Here is a 24,635-nt window from a genome sequence, read left to right as displayed (position 1 = left end):
AATGATCAAAATCTTTACAAAAAAATTAAAAACACAGATAATAAGAAAATCACAGGGTATTTTTTTAAATCAAAATAGTTAAAACCATCTGTAATCTTGTGTTATAATATAACTTAGGAACATCTTGTTCTAGGAGTATTTATATTATAAAAAGTACAAACTGAAGCAAGCTAATTATTTGAAATATAGTAAAGCCAATCATAAAACTACCTGGTTCCTCTATAATTGCATTTGCAGAGACAATGTGAAGATTCCCAGTTGAACTCGCCTCTTAATTATCTAACATTCTGCAGGACTCACTCCCCGCGTCACCGTTGGTTCGCATGGGCTCCCTGTCTGCCCCATCACTGTAACGACTCAGGCCCGCAAGGTGCCCACCCAGGGTTAACACCGGTAACTCCTCTCGGACTTCCCATGTCCATAGTTCTCCCCCTCACAACTCCATTTAATTAAACACATTTGTAACGAGCACCCCTTATGCATTTCCCCCGTGATAATAGCTGGGGATTAAACATCGAAGGGGACCATCGTGTAGGCTCCACCCTAAAAGAATCTAGTGGGAGATGCAGAATCGCTATTAGTCACCCCAGTTCAGTTGCATGAACACATACATTGCAAAAGGATTATCACCACAGGCTAGCTAACCCGTCCATCACATCAAATAATTACTCTCCATATTTCTCATCATGCATAACTATTGACGAGCCATCTCTCCACTTCCTTAATGTGTTTATTTTGAAGCTCTGGTTATCTCCCGTGTGACCTTCTCTGCTTTATTTTCAGCCTGTTGAGCCTTTTGCTCTGAGGTGGGTCTCTTGTAGACAGCATGTATATGGGTCATGCTTTCTTATCCATTCAGCTACCCTATGTCTTTTGGTTGGCGCATTTAACCCTTTTACATTTAAGGTTATTATTGATAGGTACTTATTTATTGGCATTTTTTTCTTTATACCTATGTTTCTCTCTATGTCTTCTACATCATAAGGCAGTCCCTTTAACATTTCCTGCAGTGCTGGTTTGATGGCCATAAACTCCTTTGGCATTTTGGGGGGCGGGGGTTTAGGGGACGCTCTCTATTTCGCCTTCAATTTTAAATGATCTCCTTGCTGGCTAGAGTACTCTTGGTTTCAGATCCTTGTTTTTCCTTACTTTGAATACGTCATTCCAATCCCAAAGTTCCCTTAAACTACCCTCATTTTCTAAATGGAGGAAGGGTAAAGACCAAATGTATTTGCATTTGAAGTCAGAAAATGAAGATTTCTAAAATCTTGAGCAGAGTGTTCTGCTGACCTTGATGAAAATGCTTTGCATTAATTTTATAACAGGCAAATATCCTGATAAACTTCACAAAAGCTGCTTCTTTAGTCCTTATGAAAGTTCACTACAGAAGACAGGCAGTTAACAGTGCTTCAAAAGATAGTAAATATATTTCGTACCTGCACTTGGAAAAATTATAGTTTAAGGAAGTAGTAATTTGTAGTGGATAACACAATAAATTAATGCCAGAACCAATAAAACATTTGAGTCAAGCTGTCTTTTCTCAGTTACAAGAACATTCCCAGCCTATTGGATATTTCTATTCTAATTCAGAATTTCACACCAGAGTTGTCCAATTTGTTCTTGATAATCATAGTGGGTTATAAATTATTGTTGTTACATGGAAGATATTCATGCATATATGTTAAATGAAAGAACAAAAGACTCTCCTAAATGAACCATATAAACCATTCAGTAAAATTAATGGCCTAACAAAACTTCCATGAAGAGCTGAAGCTATGGGATCCAAGGTTCCTAAACTGATCTAAATTCATTCCCTGTTTTAAACTTTTAGACAAATACTGGTTTTCCAGTGGGCACAGGGTTTTTTTAGCCTATTTGTTCTGTCAGGATGGCAGGACAAGTACAAGGACAATTTGGCTCAGATTTAATGCAAGACTGATCTCATAGAACTTTTGATACTTTTACTCAGATTTATTTGAGACCAAAAGCAGTTGCTCTTTAAAAGAGATGGATAGTGTTTACAGAAACAAGCTAGTGTTCTGACATTCTCCCTCATACTCAAGATTCAAATGTTCTGCATCTGCTACAAAGTCAACACTGGAAGCTGCTGAAGTCTAAAGCACATCTTTGCAGTATGTGCAGTAAGTTTCTTATGCAGCCACAAACCCCAAATCCATCCCCTTTTCCAGTGGAAAGCAATTTCAAACGAATATCGACAAACAATTCCCAACTACACAAACCACACCTGCTCACTGAGCAAAATAGAAAATTGTATTGCAGAAAAGATTTTTCTTCAATTATGCATTGTATCTAAAACTTTGTGGAATCAAAAAAGTTTTCCAATAATAATTATAAATTTATAGTTCAACTATTTTATGACATCTTTAAATGAGAATTTTTTAGTACAATTAAAAATGACAGGTCACAATGGTGTTCTATTTTATTGAAAAGATGTTAAATTAAGTGATTTTATACAAATTCTGCATGGCCAAATATTAATAATATGGTAAGGTTCTTCCATTTTTGTACCAATTCTCCCTGGAGACATTTGACTGTATTTTTAAAGAATACCTCTCCTAGTTGCAAAATGGAAATACCAGAAAATAGTGTGGACTTTTATTAGTTTTTCCCTTATGCCAGAGAGTAGGAACATGCTGTGAAGATTGTCACAATGCTAGGATATGATGAGACTACTTTTCTCCAGCTGCTTAAGAAAACCACTTTTATTCTGCCAGGGTTTCTCATCTAAGCAGAGTAAAGTCAGTAAAGTTACAAAAATATATTTATGCTTTAGTTTGAATATGAGTCGATACATGACCCCCACAGGATTCTGAAAAGTAGAGACAGGTTTGGAAATCTGAAACGGATGGCTTTCGGAAAGGGTGGGCCTGTAGTTTTTCGCTTGATGTTGAGGGAAGGGCCTGCCTAGTGTGCGGTGCACCCCCAGTTTCCATCAGTGTCCAGGAAACTGGCTTGTTGGAAAAAATGCACAGACACACATACCGAATGGGGCCCGAGCGCCTGAAGGCTCGGACTGGTGGCTGACCCCCCGTCGGTGACAGGGGCCCAGCAACCTCCTGGTCTAGTCCTGCCCCCACTTGCAAACGCCGGGGAGCCGCTGCCACCCCCAGCAGCCCGTGAGGGGCGGGCCCTGCAGTTGTGCAATGCAGCCCTATTATTCTTGTACACGGAAAGCCCAACAGTCCTCTATCTTCAATAAAGTGTCACTTAAGATTTTATACTAACTTTAAATATTCATACCCACATAAACGATTGCCTTTCTTCCGGACTTATTTGCATTGTATGAAGGCCTAAGTGAACCAAACAAGGGAAGCTCTTCCGAGTGGAGCCTCTGAGGGTGTTCTTTCGGCCAAGAGGGAGTTCTGGTAGAGAGCCAGGTGCAGGCAAGTATGAGGTGGATGTTAACTTTTCACAAGCATCGATCCGGTATTTGGAGCGGATCTGGGAAGTCCTGCTATGAATGGCTCCCCTTGTAAGGGAAGTAACTGAACTGTGGGTTAAGCTCCTCTGCCATGTTCCTTCGGGTGTGGTCTGGTTCTAAAAGATCTGTTTTACCACTATCTGAGGACAACCAAGTGTGTCATAAAGACAGGAATACATGGAAGCCAGGTTTAGGTAAATTTTAGTACTTAATATGTGTTATCTCTATAAGAGCCAAATCTTATTTCCTGAGGCATTTAAATTATGGTATGTGTCACATGCCCTTTTGGTGATCTTAGAGTAGAAAGTAATTTTACACATTCAATATTGGAAATTCAGTGCTTTGCAATAGGTGTCAGTTATGGTCTATGGAACCATAAAATAAGTGTTAAAATATCTCACCAAATATCCTGGCATAAAAAATGCATTTTGATTTGCATTTAGATTTAACTAAAACCACAGGGACTCAGTACTAGTGGTGTATTATACCATCATTCTTTGTTTAAATCTCTATTATATCAAGAAGAGACAGGTACATGGAGTCACACAGGCCATTCCAAAATTAGATCCTACCGAATATTAAGAAGAAACTTTATTGATGACTCTGAAAAACTAATAAATGGCTAGAAATGACTTATTAAATACAACCACTCTTGAGTGACAAGAGCACTGGGAAATCCATCCATTTATTTGTATTTTAGTTTTAAGTGACTTAAATGAACTGAAGAGACTTTTACAGACTACATTGCAAAAAACTTTCCCCATAATATTTACATACGACTTTTTCTTTTCCACCATCATTTTAGAGTTTTTAATCAGACAAAATGCTGTTTAATCTTCATTAAAATACCTAGGTTTTGGCCCTGGCCAGGTAGCTCAGTGGGTTAAAGCACTGTCCCGATACACCAAGGTTGCAGGTTTGATCCCTGGTCAGGGTGCATACAAGAAACCACCATTGAATGCACAAATAAGTGGAACAACAAATCGATGTTTCTCTCTCTCTCCCCCCCCCCCACACACTTCTTCTTCCCTTCTAAAATCAATTTTAAAAATACACCCCACCTAGGTTTTATTTTTAGATGCAAATTTCTGGGTCCGGGAAATCACTTTAAGGGATAATACCACTTTAGGAGCTAATAAATTCTAGAATTCTCAGATTTTGAGAATAGACTCTCAACTATTTTATTCATTCTAGAAATATCCCTGAGCACCTACGACATGCCAGGAACTTCTAGGTACTGAGCAAACAGCAGTGGACACATTGAACTTCCTGCCTCTAAGGAGCTCATGCAGTGTCGGGGAAGGGAAAACAGTGTGAACAAATAAATATGTCAGACGGCTAAATGCAAGGGGGAGAAATGTCAGGGGCGGGAATGAGGCATAATAGGGCAGACTGGTCTTTTATAAGGTCAGGGGTTGCCTTTCTGATGAGGCCACATTGGGACAGAGGATGTGAGGCAGTGAGCCAGGGAACCTGCAACAGCTCAACCATCTCAGACTAAAGTAACATCAAGGGAAAGTCTGCCTGGTTTGCTGAAAAAACAAGGAGAGCATTTGGAGAGGAGAGAGAGGAAAAAAGTGACGGTAACAGACACGAGAGGCAGTAAGGAAATGGATCAGTGGGTGGTGAAGGCCGGGGTCTCGCTGTGTGACGTCAGAAAGCCCTGGGAAATGGCAGTGTCTGCGTTTCACTTTAACGGGTCACCTGGCTGCTGCATGCAGGACACACTGCGGGCGACTGGCAGCAGGAAGGTCATTTGAGGAGCCACTGCTCCGGTCCGGGCAAGAGGAGGGGGCAGCAAGGCCAGCAGAGCAGCAGAGGAAGCGGTGGGCAAGTCAGACTTCAGATACGTATTAAAGAGTCAGCCACAGTGACCTCTCAAATGAGCTGTGGATGACAGAAAGGGATCGAGGGTGGTAAGATCCGATGTTGGGCATTTAGCGTTTATAAAATATGATGCAGGTAAAATATTCTCCCAGCAATTCCCAGCTGGGCACTGGAGTGAGCCTTGTTTTACTTGATAAAGCACCTTCCCTGGAGCATGAAGCTGAAGGCTGAGCGCACACCTTCCAAACGGCTGCGGCTCTAAAAGCCACTTTCTACCTGACATGAAACACTGAATACAAGACACTTCTGGGGTTTCATTACCTGCACTAGAAAAGGAGAGGGTCCGAAGATCTAATTTTCTCAATGATATTTATACCAGAAGGGAACTTTTACATTTTCTCCTGTTGTAATTCATAAGGCTTCTAAGAATTCTTGCATACACAGAAATACTTGAAATGCTTTAATCATTAATAAAACCCAAAGAAAAAAGTACCTCAAATAAGAGCCAAAGGTGGGCAGCCCACTGGAAATTCCCCTGCTCCACTTCTTCCATTTCACATCTTACCTCCCACCGTTTCGGATCAAGTTTCTGCATTTTTAAATGACTATTGTTCACAAAAATCATTGTTTAGTGGGTTAATGTAAAAATTCACCTTGTTACTCCTAATACTGAGATAACTAAAAGGTTTGCATCCTCTACAACATATGACTTTTGTTATTTAATAACAGCAATGGAAACTTGCAGTTTCATGCATACTAAGTTTTTTTCAAAACCTGTAGCATCCCATAGGTTAGGAATGTTGAATTGTTTTAACACTTTTCTTATTTAGCTCCTGTCTTCTTGCCCTATTTCTAAAGGCTGGTCTTATCTGTGGCTTTTATTGTAAACCACATCAAATAAACCCTTTTTGGAGAGACACTGTATGAATAGTAAATGAATGCAAATGTATAAGCAGACTTTTAAATACCAATTTTGTACTCTGTATTATCTGTATTATCTTAATCTCCATTTAAGCTCTGATCATAGCACAGAAATATTTGTCAATTATTCCACAATTTAAGAACAAGTGTATCGTTCTAGAACGTTATCTAATGGGGACTAAGCACATAGAATTTCCTATCCAATAAAATAAAACCACAACGGCACCCATCTAATGCAAGCTGTTTTCATCTGACTCCACAAGTTGATAACTCTGATTTTTTAAAAATGTGTTACCTTTCCTATTAACTGTTACAAAGCTTGGGACAGAAAGTCACTTAAGAGGTCGTTAAACTAGGCAAGAGATTTTAAATTCTAGAAAGACTTTGCCCCCCACTGGAGGGCAAAAATCTGTTGAGGACTAGTTGTGAGCAATGACAAACTGGCTCTTGCCGGGGAGTCCATGTTTCAAAGGGAAAAACCATTCTAAAGGTATAGAAAAAAAGGAGGTAGTACTTGAGAAGGCACTTGTTTAGAAATGACAAAAATATTAGATGGAATATTTTATGAGTAGGTGATAAATAGGTTTTCAATTAACACATACTCCAAATCTTCAAAATATTGTGAACAAACAGATGAAATAAAAACCCTTTTCACCCAAGTTAAAAATGTCTTCCTTTGGCAGCTGTGGACTAGGTTGTCAAGTAAATTACAGTACAGCGCCCTGCAAGGTAACTCAAAGCAGAGGATAAAAGTAAGTGCCGTCCCCCACCCCTCCACCACACACACCACCAATCTGGCTTTGTGGCCTAGATTTCAATGGGAAAAAGAGAGACATCAAGATGTTGCTATTGTCTAAAAGTCGCAGAGGAGTTTCTGCAGGACCCGTGCTTCACCACCGGCGCATCTGAGGGAGGCCCCCGCGTACACTGATGCATTACCCTTGTCATGTAACTGATGCCTCACTCTCCCCAACCCATCAAATGCAGACCTGAATGGAAGGGGCATTAATCTCCCTGCAAGATGATCACCACTTTGCAACCGCAAGTGATCTCGAATTTCCTGACAGCTTCAATGACAATGTTGCAGGGAAAAATAATCCACGGTGCTACTGATTCATTTCCTGCTGCCTGAAGACCATAGTCCCACACGCCGGAGCGCCGGGGCCTTCCTGCTCAGAGTTCCCGCACTATTTCCAATACCAGAGGGAAGAGATCACTGTGCCCAGAGTTTACTAGTTGCCACGTTCTCCATTTCCCTGGAGTGGGCAGGACACGTTAACACTGCCCAGAGACCCCGAGGGGTTGGCACAGGAAGAGGTATTTTTACTTCCCCTAAGATGCTCTACAACTTCAGTGTGACATCGTGGCCTTTGCAGAGCCCGAATTTCACAATGAAAAGTATTACAGAAGGCGGTTTCCTTTCTTACATTAACATAATTCTTTTCACAACGAGGACTTTAAAGTATGAAAGGATATTTCAAGATAACTATGCAATGGCAGAATTCTAATCTGTATTAGGAAGTCTGGACAGGCTTTCAAAATTCTGATTACCTCCAGAAATACCGTGAACCTAGATCCCAGGGGCTCCAGGTTTATTTAAAGGGAAAATAACACCAGATAAAATACAGACTAAAATAACAATAATAATACAATGAATAACTATAAGGTAATAAAGTTAACAGAAGAGGTACAAGAATACATCCTTACAAAAGTGTACTGGCACAATAATAGAACGCTTAAACAGATAAAAAACCAAAAAACACCTCAAAACAGAAAGAAAATAGAGAATCCCCCACTAAAAAGTTACTTATGCTGAGAAGTTTCTCCCTCTATGTGAACTGACATTAAAAAATGTCTACTCTATCAAGTGACAAAAGCAAGTTGCAGAAATACATTTATAGCATGATGCATTTTTTAAAAAAGTACATATAAAGCCTGGCCAGCACGGCTCACTGGTTGAGCTTCAACCTGAGCTTCAACCTGTGATTCCTGATCAGGGCACATGCCCAGGTTGCACGTGCAGGAGGCAGCTGGTCATGGACTCATCGATTTTTCTATCTCTGCCCCCTATTTTTTTTTAATTTTTATTTTTTAAATTTTATTTTTGTTTAAAATATTACAGATGTCCCTTTTTCTCCTCAAAGACCCGTTCCACCCCGTCCCTTCCCCCTCTCCAGTCCCTCTCCCCACCATTGTCCATGTCCTTGGGTTGTGCATATATGCACATAAATTCTTTGGTTACTCTCTCCCCCTCCACCCACTCGCCCTCCTCCATCCCTCTGACATTCGTCAGTCTCATCTGTGCTTCCATGTCACTGAATTTATTCTGTTCATCAAAACATATTTTACACACACACACACACTACATATATATATTTACACGTATGTATAAAAAGTTGAGAAAACTTTTATATATTTATAGTGTGATGCTATTTTTAATTTTTTTTTTATGATAAAAAACAATCTGGAAAACTATATACCAAATTGTGGAAGTAGTTTCCTCTGGGGTACTAGTTAGAACAGCAGTTTCAAATTCTTGTAAATATGTTTACTTTTATTAAGAAAATATTCTGGGGCCCTAGCCGGTTTGGGTCAGTGGTTAGAGCACCAGCCCTCAAACTGAAGGGTCTCAGGTTTGATTCCAGTCACAGGCATGTACCTTGGTTGCAGGCTCGATCCCCGGCCCTGGTCTGGGTGCGTGCAGGAGGCAACCAATTGATGTCTCTCTCTCACAACGATGTTTCTCTCTGTCCTCCTTTTTCCCCCCCTCCCCTCCACCCTCTCTCTACTCTCTCTGAAAAGCAATAAAAAAACATATCCTTGGGTAAGGGTTAAAAAAATATATATATATATTCTGGATAACAGAAAAACTTGATGAAATGCATGGTCAAATTCAAACCACTGAAATAATCAGAATAATCTAGCTTTTTACCCCAGATACTAAGGAAAGCTTCTAGAAAGTGTAGAATTGGATGGGTTGAGTCATAAGTAGTGTCAAACTCATGCTTCGACTGTGACTGTGGAAACACAATGGCGGTTGGCGGGGAAGTGGACAGGGAAAGGTTTTGGCCCATTCCTGTGGTGTGCAGGTAGTTACAGCACAGGATCTACACTGAGTCGCAAACGGCAGCCGGAGCCCCGTGGCGTGGAGATGGCTTTCTCAGGTGGCCAGGGGTGTGTTCAGCTTCTTCACTTCCACCGACACCAGTTTTTCTGTCTTCATTTAGAAATAATCCCCAATGTACAGCATGACCAAGGGTTAAAAAAGGGAGGGGGCAATGACACTCCGCACCTGGACAGGTACGGTTTCCTCAGGTAAGGCCGGGTCACGAGGGTGGCCCCAGAAAGAGCTGCAAGCAGCACACAGTTCACGATCGTGTCTAGATCCAGAAGAATCGACTGCCGCGGGTTTTCTAGGACACGCGTGCTCTGCCCACACAGAACAGGGCAGGGCTGTGAGAAGCACCCAGGAGAGTCCAGAACAGGCCCTGCAGCCTGGGAACCGAGGAAGGGGCTGCACGCACAGTGCTTTCTTAGCTTCATGTAACTTTACACCCGACAGGAAGACTTTCCCAGGACTCACAGGGACAATACAGGGGACAGGGCTCAAACCTGGCCACAATAACCTACCATCTAGCAACTGCTCCAGAAACAGAATTCTCCCAGTCCCCCGGGCTCCTGATTAGCTTAAGGCACAAACAGCACCAATGAATAAACACTAGTGTTGATGGAACTCTTCTTGCTGGAAATTGAAGTTAAAAAATAATGATGACAATGTGGGGTTTACAGAAAAAGGGAACCGGTAGAGAAATAGCTTGTCGTCATGAAGATTCATGTGGGTTCGCCTCCTTACTTTGGAGACCCCACAGGCTGATGCTGAGTCTGTGGCACCTTCCGGCCCCTCCTCTTCCAGGCCAGGTGCGTCCTGAAGGAAGAGACACACTCTCCCCCCTTGGTATCCCAAGCACACCAGGAACAGTGAAACACATCCGCTCAATTTCAGGGTTTTAAAAGTTTTCCTTGAATATGTTCTGAACCGAGCGTAAATACCCCAAATAGCATCAGTCTTTTCTCACTGTCTCTAATAAGCTGGTGATTTGGTGATTAGAAAAGATGGGTAGTTTGGTCTGTGCTAACATGCACAGGAACTAGAATTGAGAGGAAATCAGATATCCAATTCCTTTTTACCAATAAGGTGTTAAAAGCCTCTTGGTTAGTGTAAGAAAACACATCATTGACTCCTCTTAATCCAATGTTTCAGATATTTAAGGCAGGGCTCGTCTGCAGGAAACCCCCTGATAGATTTTGCTCCAGAATCCTGGAGGGGTGAACAGTGCAGCCTCAGCAGAGTACTGACTGGCATTTAATCATTGTGTGAACTTAGACAGGTCAGCTTATCAATCAAGCCTCAGTTTCACATCAGGAAAAAGGGGTTGTTGTGAAACTCAAGTGTTCACACATACCTGGTGTGTATAGTCCTAAACATCCGGTATACTGAGATGCCTGCTTTGATTCTTTGCCTCAAATCATGCCTCAGCTCAAATGCGGCAGACAAATGAAACAGCTGAATTGTGTGCATTCATTCATTTTGAACTAGAAAAATCTGTAGCAAATCTGTAGCAAAAGTCTTTAGCAAATAACATACATAAATCTACATATACATACAGATATATAGACATATTTGTATAAAACCGAATATTCATGATTTTAAATCTGACAAACTGTCGGGTAAAAAGTAGACCATATACTGAGTTAACACCTCATTTAATGTTCAACCTGAAATATATTTTATATAAGACTATTAAAAAAGGGTATTCTCAGTAAGTCGCTAACACTGTGAATCTGAGCCCTTTATTAAGTTGAGGTGGAATGGAAAAAGGAATGACTTCCAATGTCATGTAGAGAAATAAGCAATCAATAATTCTGGTCTAAAAATGGATTTATCCTAAATGAGTCAATATCAGCACCCAAGAAAAGCAATTCTACCACTTTTGCTTACAGTAAAACCACTCTTTAAAGTACACTGTCGCTCACTCGAACAAGCATTTCTTTGAGTATTTGTTTAAGCAGATCCCTTTGTACAAAACAAACAAAACAAAATCACTACCCACTACATACTTGGCACTCAGTCAAAACTCAGTGCTCTAAGGCAAGGATATCTTCTAAGCCCATAGTCAGGCTAAAATCATCAACACTGCTGATATAAAACTCTAGGCAAGGAAAAGCCCAACCAGGGATGGTGGATGGCAGGGAAATCAGTGGCAACCCAACAGGGAAAATGATTTTTACTGCAGGGTAAGAAAATAGCTCCTCCAAGAGGACTACGGCGAGTACATGAAAAGTCATTCTTCATTCAATGTCTCTCTCTTTCATAACCCTAGAAGCGATCATACTGGGTATTTCTGAGCAACAGGAACATTTTTAATTTACTCAGAAGAGGTTAAGATAACACAATGTCTGTTTAAAAAAAATTAAATAGTGGTTAAAATGAAAAATAAACAACTGAGCTAAGTCTTTTGCATGTTTTATAGCAATCTCATAGAAAACAGTAATGTTTTCAAAAATTACAATATTTTACATATGTTACGTGGAATGTCAATATTAGATGACATCATCTGCAACTGTGGTGTCAAAAATCTGATAGCAAATCTGCTGCTCCGTTCCACTTGTGACATTGTAGGACTTGATGAAGCATTCCAACCACGGATATGTATCTGTAAGTCCAAAAGAAAATGTTATTTAACTATTAAAATTAAATAACTCTAGCATACCTGTTTTATTTATTTATTTTTCTCTCTCTTGGTTGTCTGCAAACTAATGGATCCTGAAGTCTGAATCAGCTAAACCCCTTACACTTGTCAAGGTGAAATTACAGGTACCAAGTATCCAGTCAAGGCAAAGTTGGCAGCCACAGATGCCATTTCCAAGCTTTGGTTATTACCACAGCGAATCTATTTATAACATCTAGAAAAGTTTCTGAATGTTTCTTCAGATTTGAATTTGAAAGACATTTAATCTAGCCTTCGATACTGCCCAGTGTCAAGCAAGACGGGCACTATAAATAGGTAAAATATTCTTGAAAAGCAATTTTGCAGTATGTATCAAAAGTCTGCCAGAGCTGTGGGGTTTTTTTGTTTGTTTTGTTTTAAATATATTTTTATTTTAGAGAGAGAGGGATAGAGAGAAACACTAATGAGAGAGAAACATCGAATGGCTGCCTCCTGCACAACCCCGACCAGGAATAGAGTCTACAACCTGAGTATGTGCCCTGACCTAGAATCGAACTGGTAACCTCTTAGTTCATGGGCTGATGCTCAACCACTGAGCCACACCAGCTGGACACACTTGTGCTTTTTAATATGGCAATTTTATTTCCAGAAATCTATCCAAAAGAATCCAAACAGCCAACAGAAATTAAAAACTGACATAAAGTAAAAGTATGTAAGTTAAACTTTGTTACAAATGTACAAAAACTATCTTTTTAGAATTGTTATAAAATGTGTAGACTGACCAGGGGAAAATAAAGCCTGATTAAAAATAACCTATAAAAGTTAAATTAACAGTTAAACCTGCAGCTGGTAAAATTTGTTACTGATGAAAAATTTTTTACAAGGGTAAGCTGTCTTACTATGATTTAGATCTGCATGTTTCAAAGTAAATAGAGATAATGGCCACAGAGGAAAACTCAGTGGCAGTAGGTATAATCTATACAATTTGACCTGAAGATCTGGTTGATGAATCAAATGTTAAATCAAAAACAACTAAAGCTGCCCAGCCAGTGTGGCTCAGCTGGTTGAGCGTTGTCCCAGGCACCAAGAGGTCGCCGATTTGATTCCCCGTCAGGGCACATGCTCAAGTTGTGGGCTCAATCCCCAGATCCCCAGTAGGGAGCGTGCAGGAGGCAGCTGATAGATGTTTCTCTCTCATCAAGGTTTCTCTCTCTCCCTCTCCCTCTCTCTCTCTCTCTCTCTCTCCCCCCTCCCTCCCTTCCTCCCTCTTCCTTCTTCTCTCTCTAAAAAATAAAAACATTAAAAAACAAAACAAAACTAAAGTTGCTAAAAAATTTAGTAAAATAAAAAACTGTAAAATCTGAAACTAGTTAATACTGAATAGAAAATTCATCAATTAATTAAACTGGCTAAATGGAGTTTGCTATAGAAAATGTTTCTTATTAAAATTTCATCTGTTAATATACTTTCAAATAAAATGTTTGCATGCATAAACATAGTATCAAATGTGCTTATGATAAAAACTGCCTCCTTTGATTATATTTAAAACTATCAAAAAAATCTTTTCATTTCAGGAATTATGACTCATACCCATTTATCCTTGCCACTGTCTTCACCAAAAGGTAGAAAGATCACACAGTAATCAAGCACTACTTAGTAATTTACTTGGATTCACAAATCAAAGTTTCATACCTCTAGAAGTCCACAGATTAGATATATGCTAGGTGCTAATTTTTAAAAAAGAATGAATGGGATTGCTAAAATATTATTGCTTACCAATTTTTATTCCTAGAGGACAGAGCATATTCATGATCATATCCATACTTTCCTGAAGGTAATCATTGGTTAGGATTTCTGATGCTGGAATATGGAAGAATTTGTCCTTAAAAAATTATAGAAAAAAAAGAGAAATTATATTAATCTTTTATTCAAGTTATAATTAATACAAAAGGGGTGGGCAAAGTAGGTTTATAATTGTATTGTGAAATTCTTTTGAGTTAACAAAGCTATTTTAATAATCACATTCTGCTGCCCAGTCGGCGTGGCTCAGTGGTGGAGCATCAACCTTTGATCCAGGAGATCTGGGTTCAATTCCCAGTCTGATTCCAGGTCAGGGCACATGCCCGGGTTGTGGGCTCGATCCCCAGTAGGGGGCGTGCAGGAGGCAGCCAGTCAATGACTTTCTCATCATTGATGTTTCTATCTCTCCCTCTCCTGTCCTCTCTCTGAAATCAATAAAGACATATTTAAAAACAAACAAAAAAACCTGCATATCTTTTTCCATATGAACAAGCCTACTTTTGCCAACCCTTATATTTTAATACCATCCAATTAAAATAATCTAGACTATGTTACTCTATCAAGATTTCTGAATTCATAAACTAGAATGCTAGTCTGAACTCTAAAATCTGATTTACTACTTTATCTAAAAACAGATTTGAGATATAAAATTGAGTAAATGGCTCTGACTTAATAATAAAAATAATGATCAGAAAACAGTGAGGCCTGCTATTCTCTTAATAACACATGTATTGAGTGCCAATAATGTGTAAGTATTCAGTTTAAGAGGATAACATAGTATATAGTTAATTTTTTTCTCTTTTACTCTATTATAGGGAGGAAAGGGACTGAGCTTGTCTTGCTCACTGCTATATCTCTATCACAAAGAATAGTACCTGGCACACAGAAGGTGATCATTAAATATTTATTTAATAAATGGATAAATGAATTGTTTAGGCAGGAGAAAAATTCTCCTCTCAATCTTACCCCAGATTCTTTTACAATGTGTGTAGTAAAAAAATTAATGTTACCAGGCTTTTCCCTTGGCTTCTGGGAGGTAATCTCGAAGCCCTTGGAAAGTGGTGCCTGATAGGAGCGCCTGGGGACCCTGGGTCACACTGACAGTCTAACAACGTGGTTTGTGTCATACAGTGTTAGCCTGACCTCTGTGGGAGGCTGAAGACTGCGGTCAGTCGCAGGCACAGCAACCATGACTAAGTGATAGGACTCCAGTGAAACTCGGACACTAAGGCTCAGCGTTGCTTCCCGGCTGGCAGCAGGCCACGTGCACCTTCCACACTGTTGCCGGGAAAGTAACTGTCTGCTGTCTTCTACTCACAAAGGAGGACGAATGAGAGCTCCACATCTGACACCTTCCTGCCTCTGCCCTCTGCACCTCTTCCCTTGGATGATTTTAACCCGTATTCTCTGGCTGTAATAAACTGTAACCGAGTAAAACTAACAAGTGAATCAGAATCAGACTCCCAGAGAGCAGGCTGAGAGCTGTGATGGGGAGGGAGCTAAGTATGGGGGGGGGGGTTTGAGCAAAGAAGAGAAAAGAGACAACACTCACAGACGCTGACAACTGTGGTGGCTGCTGGGGGAGGGGGCTGGAGGAGGTGGAGAGGGAACACCAGCTTTCAGTAAATTCTGGGGCTTCTAGGGAGTTATCAAAACTCAGGGCGGTCCTGGGGGCTTCTGAAACTGCAGCTGGTGTCAGAGTGAGGATGGCCTTGGGAATCCCCACAACTGGAACTGTTGGAAATGAGGGCGGTCTGTGGAAAGCTCCCTAGCTTCACCCAGTGTCACTGTCTCCCTATCAGAGTAACTGTGTTTCCTGAAATATGAAGTGAGGCGTAAGCAGCCTAGGGAAATGCTGATGGTTAATGCGTAGAGGGTGTGGCCATACCTCTGCCTTTGGTTCCTAGAACAGAATTTCTGTGGTATAAAAATGACTCTCCTAAAGCTCCTATTCCAATTCCTCATTATTTGGATATTAAGATTTATAGTGTAATATCAAAAGAGAGATAAACACACAGACAATTTAAGATCTATGCACTCATAATTTTTTAAATCTTCTTAGTAATAAAGTAGGAATGAATAAATGTATTAAAATTCAGAAAAGTATTATTTTTAGTTAGAAATATCTTCACTACCTCTGTTACTTACAGAATCCATGAGATAAGCATCCAATACTCCTGTTCCATCATCAAGAGTAAATGTCATCACAAACACATGCCGAAGGGGTACAATGCCCAGTACTAGTGAAGGGAAAAAAGATTTAACTATATGAATAGTATGTACCTGTTAATTTTGTTTACTAAAATAATTCAGAGGGAAAGAAAAACATATATATATGTATACAGATGTACACACACACACATATTTTGTTCTCTAATACCAATATATTAAGCTCATTATAGTAGGTTCATTTTGAACATACATTATACCTATAAACAAGCAATGACTCACAATTGCATCTTTTTGGATTAAATACTGATATAGCTTTAAAATGAATTGATTTTGATAGAAAACAAAAACTGATTTATGAAATACAATTTACTACATGTTAGCTTTATGAAAGACAAAATTAAAATACCAGAATGCTCTAAAAAACAGCATGCAGTCCAATATTTATGATTATGTAACATGTCTCTCCTCTGTACTATAAGCATAAGGATCACTTATTTTTTAAGAGATATCAGCTGGGTAAATGGAGAAAAATGTCAGAATCTGGGATTCATAATTTGGTAAGATAAGGAAAAGGAAAAAATTAATAAGATAATAAATCACATAAAAATTTATAAGTTAAATGAACACCTTTGTGTTTGGAAATGAAAGACATTCAATGTTTATAGAATGGAATAGGGTTTTCCACTTGTAGAATCAAACAGAACTAATTAAGGGGCAAGTAAGAAGAATAAATTAGGGCATACAATCATGACAGAAATTGTTAATACAGAGAAATTTAATTTTAGGATTTAAGAGGTCTCAATAGATTAAAACTGTGAACTAAAACCAAGAAATATGAACATAAAACCTACTCTGAGGGACCATACAAACAGACAACTGCATTAAGAATAGAATAGGGAGACCAAGCTGTATGGCAAGAAACTTATGTGAAAGTAACCTGGAATTTCACTGACCACAAACAAAATAAGAGAGCAGTATCATATAGCTGAATTAAAAGAAGAAAAACAAAACCAAGTATATGAATTAATATCTATACAGTAAGTTCTCAACATTATCAACAGGTTCAAGCAACATATAACAAAACCAATTTTACCAGAGGCTAACTGGTATAAACAAGAATTAAGTTCCTAAGGCATCTCCTCAGTGTTACCATGAAATGACAATGAATGAAACAATCTTACTCAAGGAAGGACCTGCTATACAATGAAATTTTTCGGCTAGTGGAAGCAGGGTGTCCAATTTTAGGGAAATAAAAATTTTGTTCATATTTTGAATTGGCCAATATCTGCAGCACTATTTTCACCTTTGAATGCCAAGCTTTGTAGAGAACATTGGTAAAGTGAAATGTTTACTGAGGGGGAGAAATAAGGAATATGGGAAAGTACCGAAGGAAGTGAGATGCCTACTTGGAGAAATAAAGACTAAATGAAGGTGCAACAGATATTTTCAAAGGTACAAAGTCTGTTGATCTTATAGAAGAGGGAACAGATATACTCTAATTCTAGTAAACAGAATGTGGCCCAGGTTAAAATTACAGGTAGGCATATTTTGTCCACCATTTAAAATGGCCTAAAAAGCCCTAGACAGTTTGCTTAGTGGTTAGAGCATCGGCCTGCAGACTGAAGGGTCCTGATTCGATTCCAGCCAAGGGCACGTACCTCGATCCCTGGCCTTGGAAGGGGCACGTGCAGGGGGCAACCAATCGATGTACATCAGTGTGTTTTTCTCTCTCTCTCCCTCTCTCTCTCTTCCTCCCTCTCTCTCTCTCTCTCTCTCCCTCCCTCCCTCCTTCACTCTCTGAAAAGCAATGGAAAAAGTATCCTCAGGTGAGGATAACAAAATAAATAAATAAAACTGCCTAAAAATTAAGGGAATATGTTGCTTCGCAATGTAACGAGTCCCCTGTCACAGACAGTTTTAAGCCAAGGCTAGGCGACCACAGTTAAGAATGTGATATAAAAGGATTCTTGTTCCAGCTAAAAGACTTGTATTGGGTAAAAAGTTGTAATACCTATCTCGAAAACTCTTTTTAATTCCAAGGCACTATGAACTAGAGAGATGTTGTAGAAGTTGTACTTGTGATTAATGATTAATACTAAAACAAATTATTGAACATTAAAATATGAGTTAAGATTAAATATACTGGCAGATGCTTGAAAGTTAAGTTTCCAAATATTTTAAACATTTAGTTTATACTTTTATTATAATCACTTTGCTCTGGTTTTACTATATCCACAAATACTGAAATATAATCAGTGAGATCACCTTACCCAAAGACAGTGAAAATTACAGGACAGGAATTTAGCTAACCTTCTGCCACAGAAGAAGGGATCCATGATGTTTTATCAACCAGATTATTTAGATTTTGTATTGGTTTCAAACTAGAACACTTTTTACACCTGAAATTAATAAAACAAAAACAAACATTTAAAAATAACTTATTATAATTACTTATTTCAACTTATTTAATATAACTTACTTTTGCTGTTCAAGTATGTACAGTTTAAAAAATAAGTTAAACAAGAGTACTGTCCCTCCTATATTGTAATGTGCATATTATAAACAGAATTATTTTTTTAAATAAGCTTTTTATAATAGGAGCAATAAAAAAGAAAGTATAGTTCAGAATAAACTGCACAAAACTGAGAGTAAGAGAATCAGGAAGAGGTTTCAGGTCTAGATTATTAATTAATTTGGTTGATTTCCTTACTTGGTAAAACAAAAGCGTTTAAACAGACAATCTTAAGAACTTTCATTTTACGGCTCTGTGAACAATAAACAGCTGTCATGGTCTTGACTGACTACAGCCAATAGGGGCAAACTACTCTAACCACAGGCGTCAGTACTCAGTAAGCACACATTCAGAGGCATACAGCTGACAACGCCTAATACTATAGTCATATTTCAGAATGTAAGTCAATTTAAAACTACATAATATTCTAAAATTGAACATTATTTAGTGTAGGTATTTTCATTTCCTTATATACAAACATTTAAAGTGATTTTTTATTACATATCATCATGAAGTTTAGGTGATAAAAATATACTTAAATAAAAACAAAAATCAACATTCAGGAGGTTCATCCAGACTCCTTATTTGCAATTTGGGGGCAAATAGAGGGTAACCCTAACAAATGTTATCACCAAACAAATCTAAGTTTTGTTTTTTTAACAGGAAAAGATAATGGAAATAAATATTATTGGCTTAAAAATGGCAATATTAACTTCAGACATTTTGATAAAGCAAGTATACAAATTAAAAATTAAGGGTAACAAATAAAAATTAAATAGAGAATTCATTACTTCTAACTAGTAAAAGAGAAAAATGGAGAAAATTAAGAACATTTGTTATAAATCAAGTCCATGAATACTGAAGAAAAAATAAGCAAAAGAATAACAAAAAATAAGGAAGAGTTTTCAAAAATAGTAAGTGTAAGTGAAAAACAACATAAAATGTAGAAATAAAACCTAATTATGTCAATAATTAACACTTTAAACACATCTACTTGAAAACAACTAAAATCTATTCCTAAGTATTTATTCATGAGGCCCACTAAAGGATAACACAGGAACATGAAAACAAAGGGATGAGATACCAAGCAATTATGAACTGACTAAATCCCTGATACAATAAAAATATAATTAAAAAAAGACCTTAGGGCAAAAAATCATGATTAGAGATGAAGTCATTACTAAAGGTATACCAAACGACCAATTCATCAGAAGATTAAACACTGAACCTGAATGAACCAGCAGTGTCAAAGTATCTAAAGCACACAGTGACAGGACAGAAGGTCACCAGCCCACAATCACAGAGGACATTAAGCACACTAAGAAGTGGTTACACTGATAAAATTGCAAAGGGAAAAAAAGTTTAGAATATGGTTAACAAGTCTGTCTAATGAACATAACTAAACACTAATAAACTCTAAACACAACGATTAAAGATACACATTCTTTAAAAATCTATGCGGTATGTTCAAAATCTGAATGGACATATTCTAGGATAAAGCAAAGCTACACAAATCTCAAAAAATCATTATAAAATGCATCACACTACCTGGTTAAAAAGTCATCTAACCAAAATGCAAACAAAAACATAGCACCTGAAATGTGTGTGTAAAAATTTTAAAAGAATTCATGGGCCAAAGATATCATAATGAGAATTATGAAACATTTAGCAGTGACAGGAAAATCACTACATATCAACTGTGGGTTAAAGCCATGGCTATTCTTTTTGAGGAGAAAATTATAGACTTAAATATAAAAATTAAAAATATATTAGAGTTAATGAATGAAGTGAGGCAAAAACATTTGAAAAAGAAAACTTGAGGAAACCTAATGAAAGGGAGAAAATAAAGATAAAAACAATAAAAATAACAGAGCAACAATAAAAACAAAAGCTTGCTGCTTTGGAAAAAGGCCAAGGAAAAAAAGGTGCAAATAATATGAAGTGAATAATTCTTAAAATCAGTTAAACATACAACCAAAACAGAGACCAGTAACTCAAAAGAAAAATAGGTAAAATATGTGAATATGGAATTCATAGAACAGACAACTGAACAGCCAATAAAAATGAGGATTGTTTAAACTCACCAGTAACCTAGGAAACGCAAACAATAACACCACAGATACTACTTGATGCTCATCAGTATAACAAAATTGCAAGTTAAACCAACACTAGGTGTTAGAGAAAACCTGGGGGAAAGTGAGCTTGTTACACACTGTTGATGGGACCATAAAATATTACAATCATTGGAAGAACAATTTGGTATTTTCCAATAAAGCAGAAAATATGCACCCTCGTAATAGCAATTCTAGTTAAACACCATACAGTAAATTTCAAATTTTCTGGCAAGAACTCACAGTAACAAATTTATGTTATATCATGACCCAGAATAAAACAGACACGTACAACTGAAACAAAGGTTTAGAAAACAAAACTGACCCTTACTATGTAAAAAGGTGTCTGTTATGCATCCTGACTCATTCCCTTTTCTACCATACCACACTGTACCATTATTCCACACCATGTCACTTACAGCAGAAATGTGGGTGTGATCCAACTGATAATATGACAAAGAAATATGCAACAAAATACATAAAAGGACTTGACTCAGCACTTCTGTAAATGTAATAATGAAGGAGACCCAAGATGGTGGCGACTGAATGGAAGCTATGCCAACACTCCTGGGACCAATCTGGATTTAAAACTAAACACAGAAAAACCATCCTGAAAACCAACTGAAGCTGAGCTGGAGAGCACCCTCATCACCAAGGAGGAAAAGTGGAGACGGCACAGAGACGGGTAGGAAGTGTGGACACACGAGAGGGCTGGCTGGGCTCCCACAGGCAGCAGCTGAGGTCTGGAGGGAGATCTCAGCTGTGGGGGTCCCACTGAGAACTCCAGGGCCCAAAACCCCAGGCTGGGCTTCCCAGCCAAGAGCACCAGAGCTCAGAAAGGTGCTCACATAACATCTAGCTGTGAAAAGCAGCTGGGTTTCTGTCTGCCAGGGAGAAACTGCAGGCACCCTATTAAAGAGCCAACACACAAAGTTTCCTGTGCAGCCACTCACCCTGGGTTCCGGCAGAGGGGAAGTGGAGTGAACCGGAGCTGTGTGGGGATAGTCTGGGGTTGTGGGCTCTGGAGAGTAAGATCAGGGAACACCTGTGCCAGAGTCATTCCCCCAGACTGCGGAGGACAACTTCTGGGGGAGGGTAAATTTTGGCTCTTGCCTGAGGGGGGAAGCAATTGTCCCACCCTGCTGAAAAGCCTCTCTCACCCTGCCCAGAAGACCTTCTACAGCCTGAGGCTTGTTAAGAAACATAACAACCAGCCGCCCCACCCTGTGGAGATTCTACAGACAGGCTCATTAAGAGAATCAGATTAATCAGCCTGTAGGCAGAGGCAGACCTCAGAGTGCTTTGAGTCTGCTTGATCCACTTCTGGACCTGGGCCTTGGAAAAGCAGACTTTAGTGTGCATCTCGGTCCTGTCCAAACGCACCCAGCCCCAGCAGAGGAGACCTCAAGCTGGGGGTTGTAGATAGCTCCAAACAGGGTACTCAGGGACAGTCACAAACTGCATCTGACATTGGCTTGTACCAGACACTCTCCAAAAAGAGTGAGAGTCCTAGCAGGCCTACCTAACACTTAGAAACAAACCCCAAAAAGTAGCCAAAATGGGGAGACCAAAAAATGAGCCCCAAATAAAAAAGCAAGAGAAGTCTCCAGAAAAAGAACTAAATGAAATGGAGATAAGCAATCTCTCAGATATAAACTTCAGAATACTGATTGTAAGGATGCTCAACAGCATGAAAAAAGATATGGAAACTATGAAAAATGACCAGTCAGAAGTGAAGAATGACAGAGAAGAAATAAAGAATACACTGGAAGGAATAAACAGCAGATTAGAGGAAGCTGAGGATCCGATCAGTGCATTAGAAGAGAGAGTAGAAAAAATCAACCAATCAGAGACCCCAAAACAAAAAACAATTATAAAACAGGACGACAGTCTAAGGGAGCTGTGGGACAGCATGAAACTTAACAATATTTGTATTATAGCAGTGCCAGAAGAGGTTGAAAGTAAGCAGGGGTTAGAGAACCTGCTTGAAGAAATAATGGCAGAAAACTTCCCTAACCTGGTCAAGGAAAAAGTCACACAAGTTCAGGAGGCACAGAGTCCCAAACAAGAAGAATCCAAAGAGGACTATAGCCATACACATCATAATTAAAATGCCAAGAATTCAAGACAAAGAGAATCTTAAGGAAACTAGAGAAAAGCAATCTGTTACCTACAAAGGAGCCCCCATAGGCTGTCAACTGACTTCTCATAAGAAACTCAACAGGCCAGAAGGGAATGGCATGAAGTATTCAAGGTAATGCAAAACAAGGATATGAAACCAAGAGTACTCTATCCAGCAAGGCTATCATTCAAAATAGGTGGTGAAATAAAGAGCTTCCCAGACAAAAAAAGACTAAAGGAGTTTATCATCACCAAACCAGCATTGCAGGAAATGTTAAAGGGACTGCTGTAATAAGAAGTAGAAATAAAGAGAATGAGAAACATAGGCATAAAGAAATAAAATGGCAGTAGATAGGTATCTTTCCATCATAACCTTAAATGTAAGTGGATTAAATGCCCCAATAAAAAGATATAGGGTAGCTGAATGGATAAGAAAACATGACCCAAATATATACTGTCTACAAGAGACCCACCTCAGAACAAAAGACTCACATAGGATGAGTGAAGGGAAGGAAAAAAAATTTTCCATGCAAATGGAAATGAAAAAAAAAGCTGGGGTAGCAATATTCATATAGGACAAAATAGACTTCAAAATGAAGACCATAACGAGAGACATGAAAGGTCATTAGATAATACTAAAGGGATCAATCCAACAAGAGGATATAAACTCTGATAAACATATATGCACCAATACAGGAGCACCCAAATTTATAAAAAAAAACTTCTAGAGGACTTTAAGGGAGAGATTGACAGCAATACAGTCATAGTAGGGGATTTTAACATCCCACTGACTTCATTGGATAGGTCTTCCAGACAAAAAATCAACAAAGAAACAGTTACCCTAAATGACACACTAGATCAGATGGATTTAATTGACATTTACAGAACATTCTACCCCAAAGCTACAGAATATACATTCTTCTCAAGTGCACATGGGACATTCTCAAAGACAGACCACATGTTAGGACACATAACAAGTCTCTACAAGTTCAAGAAAATTAAAATCTTATCGAGCATCTTCTTGGACTACAGTGGCATGAAATTAGAAATCAACCACAATAAAAATACTAAAAAAATCCAAAGACATGGAGGCTAAAAAGCATGTTTTTACACAATGAATGGGTTACCAAAGAGATCAAGAAAGAAATAAAAAACTTCTGGAAACAAATGAAAAATGAACACACAACAACTCCAAATCTATGGGACACAATGAAAGCAGTCCTGAGAGGGAAGTTCATGCCACTACAAGCCTACCTCAAAAAACAAGAAAAACTTCTAACAGACTTTCTAACCCTACAGCTTAAAGACTTAGAAAGAGAACAACAAGAAAAGCCCAGAGTAAGTAGAAGGAAAGAAATAATAAAGATCAGAGCAAAAATAAATGACATAGAGACTAAAAAAACAACACAAAAGATCAATAAAGCTGATTCTTTGAAAAGATAAACAAGACTGATGACCCTTTAGCCAGACTCATCAAGAAACAAAGAGAGAGGACCCAAATAAAGAAAATCAGAAACGAAAAAGATGAAATAACAGCTGACTCAACAGAAATACAAAGGATTGTAAGAAAATACTATGCCACAAAGCTGGACAACCAGGACGAAATGGATAAATTCCTAGAAAAATACAACCTTCCAAAACTCAATCTGGAAGAGTCAGAAAGCCTGAATAGGCCAATAACTGCTGATGAAGTTGAAGCAGTAATCAAAGGGTACCCAGCACACAAAAGACATGGCCCCAATGGCTTCACAGGGGAGTTTTACCAAACATTCAAAGAATTAACACATATCCTCCTCAAACTATTTCAAAAAATCCAAGAGGAGGGAACACTTCCAAACTCTTTTTACAAAGCCTGCATTAGCCTATTTCCAAAACCAGATAAAGACACTACAAAGAAAGAGAATTATAGGCCATATCCCTGATGAACATATATGCTAAAATCCTCAACAAAATATTAGCAAATCGGATCCAGCAATATATTAAAAAGATCATACACCATG

General features: G+C 38.5%; 1 protein-coding gene across 12 annotated transcripts in view; it reads right to left on the bottom strand.

Annotated features, from left to right (window-relative positions):
• Nucleotides 1-11,699: 11,699 nt before the first annotated feature.
• Nucleotides 11,700-24,635, bottom strand: part of POT1 (protection of telomeres 1) — an 83,685-nt gene continuing 70,749 nt past the window's right edge. For 11 of the 12 annotated variants that reach the window (XM_081146424.1, XM_081146428.1, XM_081146425.1 and 8 more), the window contains 4 exons: nt 18,202-18,290; nt 15,868-15,959; nt 13,696-13,801; nt 11,700-11,904 (listed from right to left, as the gene is read on the bottom strand). In XM_081146424.1, the coding sequence (XP_081002550.1) occupies nt 11,792-11,904; nt 13,696-13,801; nt 15,868-15,959; nt 18,202-18,290 (400 nt within the window). In that variant the 3' untranslated portion in view covers nt 11,700-11,791. The remainder of the gene's footprint in view (nt 11,905-13,695; nt 13,802-15,867; nt 15,960-18,201; nt 18,291-24,635) is intronic. The other variant, XM_081146422.1, reaches the window with a different exon arrangement.

The sequence above is a fragment of the Miniopterus schreibersii genome, assembly GCF_964146895.1.
Source record: "Miniopterus schreibersii genome assembly, chromosome: 9".
Taxonomy (NCBI): Eukaryota; Metazoa; Chordata; class Mammalia; order Chiroptera; family Miniopteridae; genus Miniopterus; species Miniopterus schreibersii.
The sequence above is the reverse complement of the archived record's forward strand: the minus strand, read 5'-3'. Positions and strand labels throughout refer to the sequence as shown.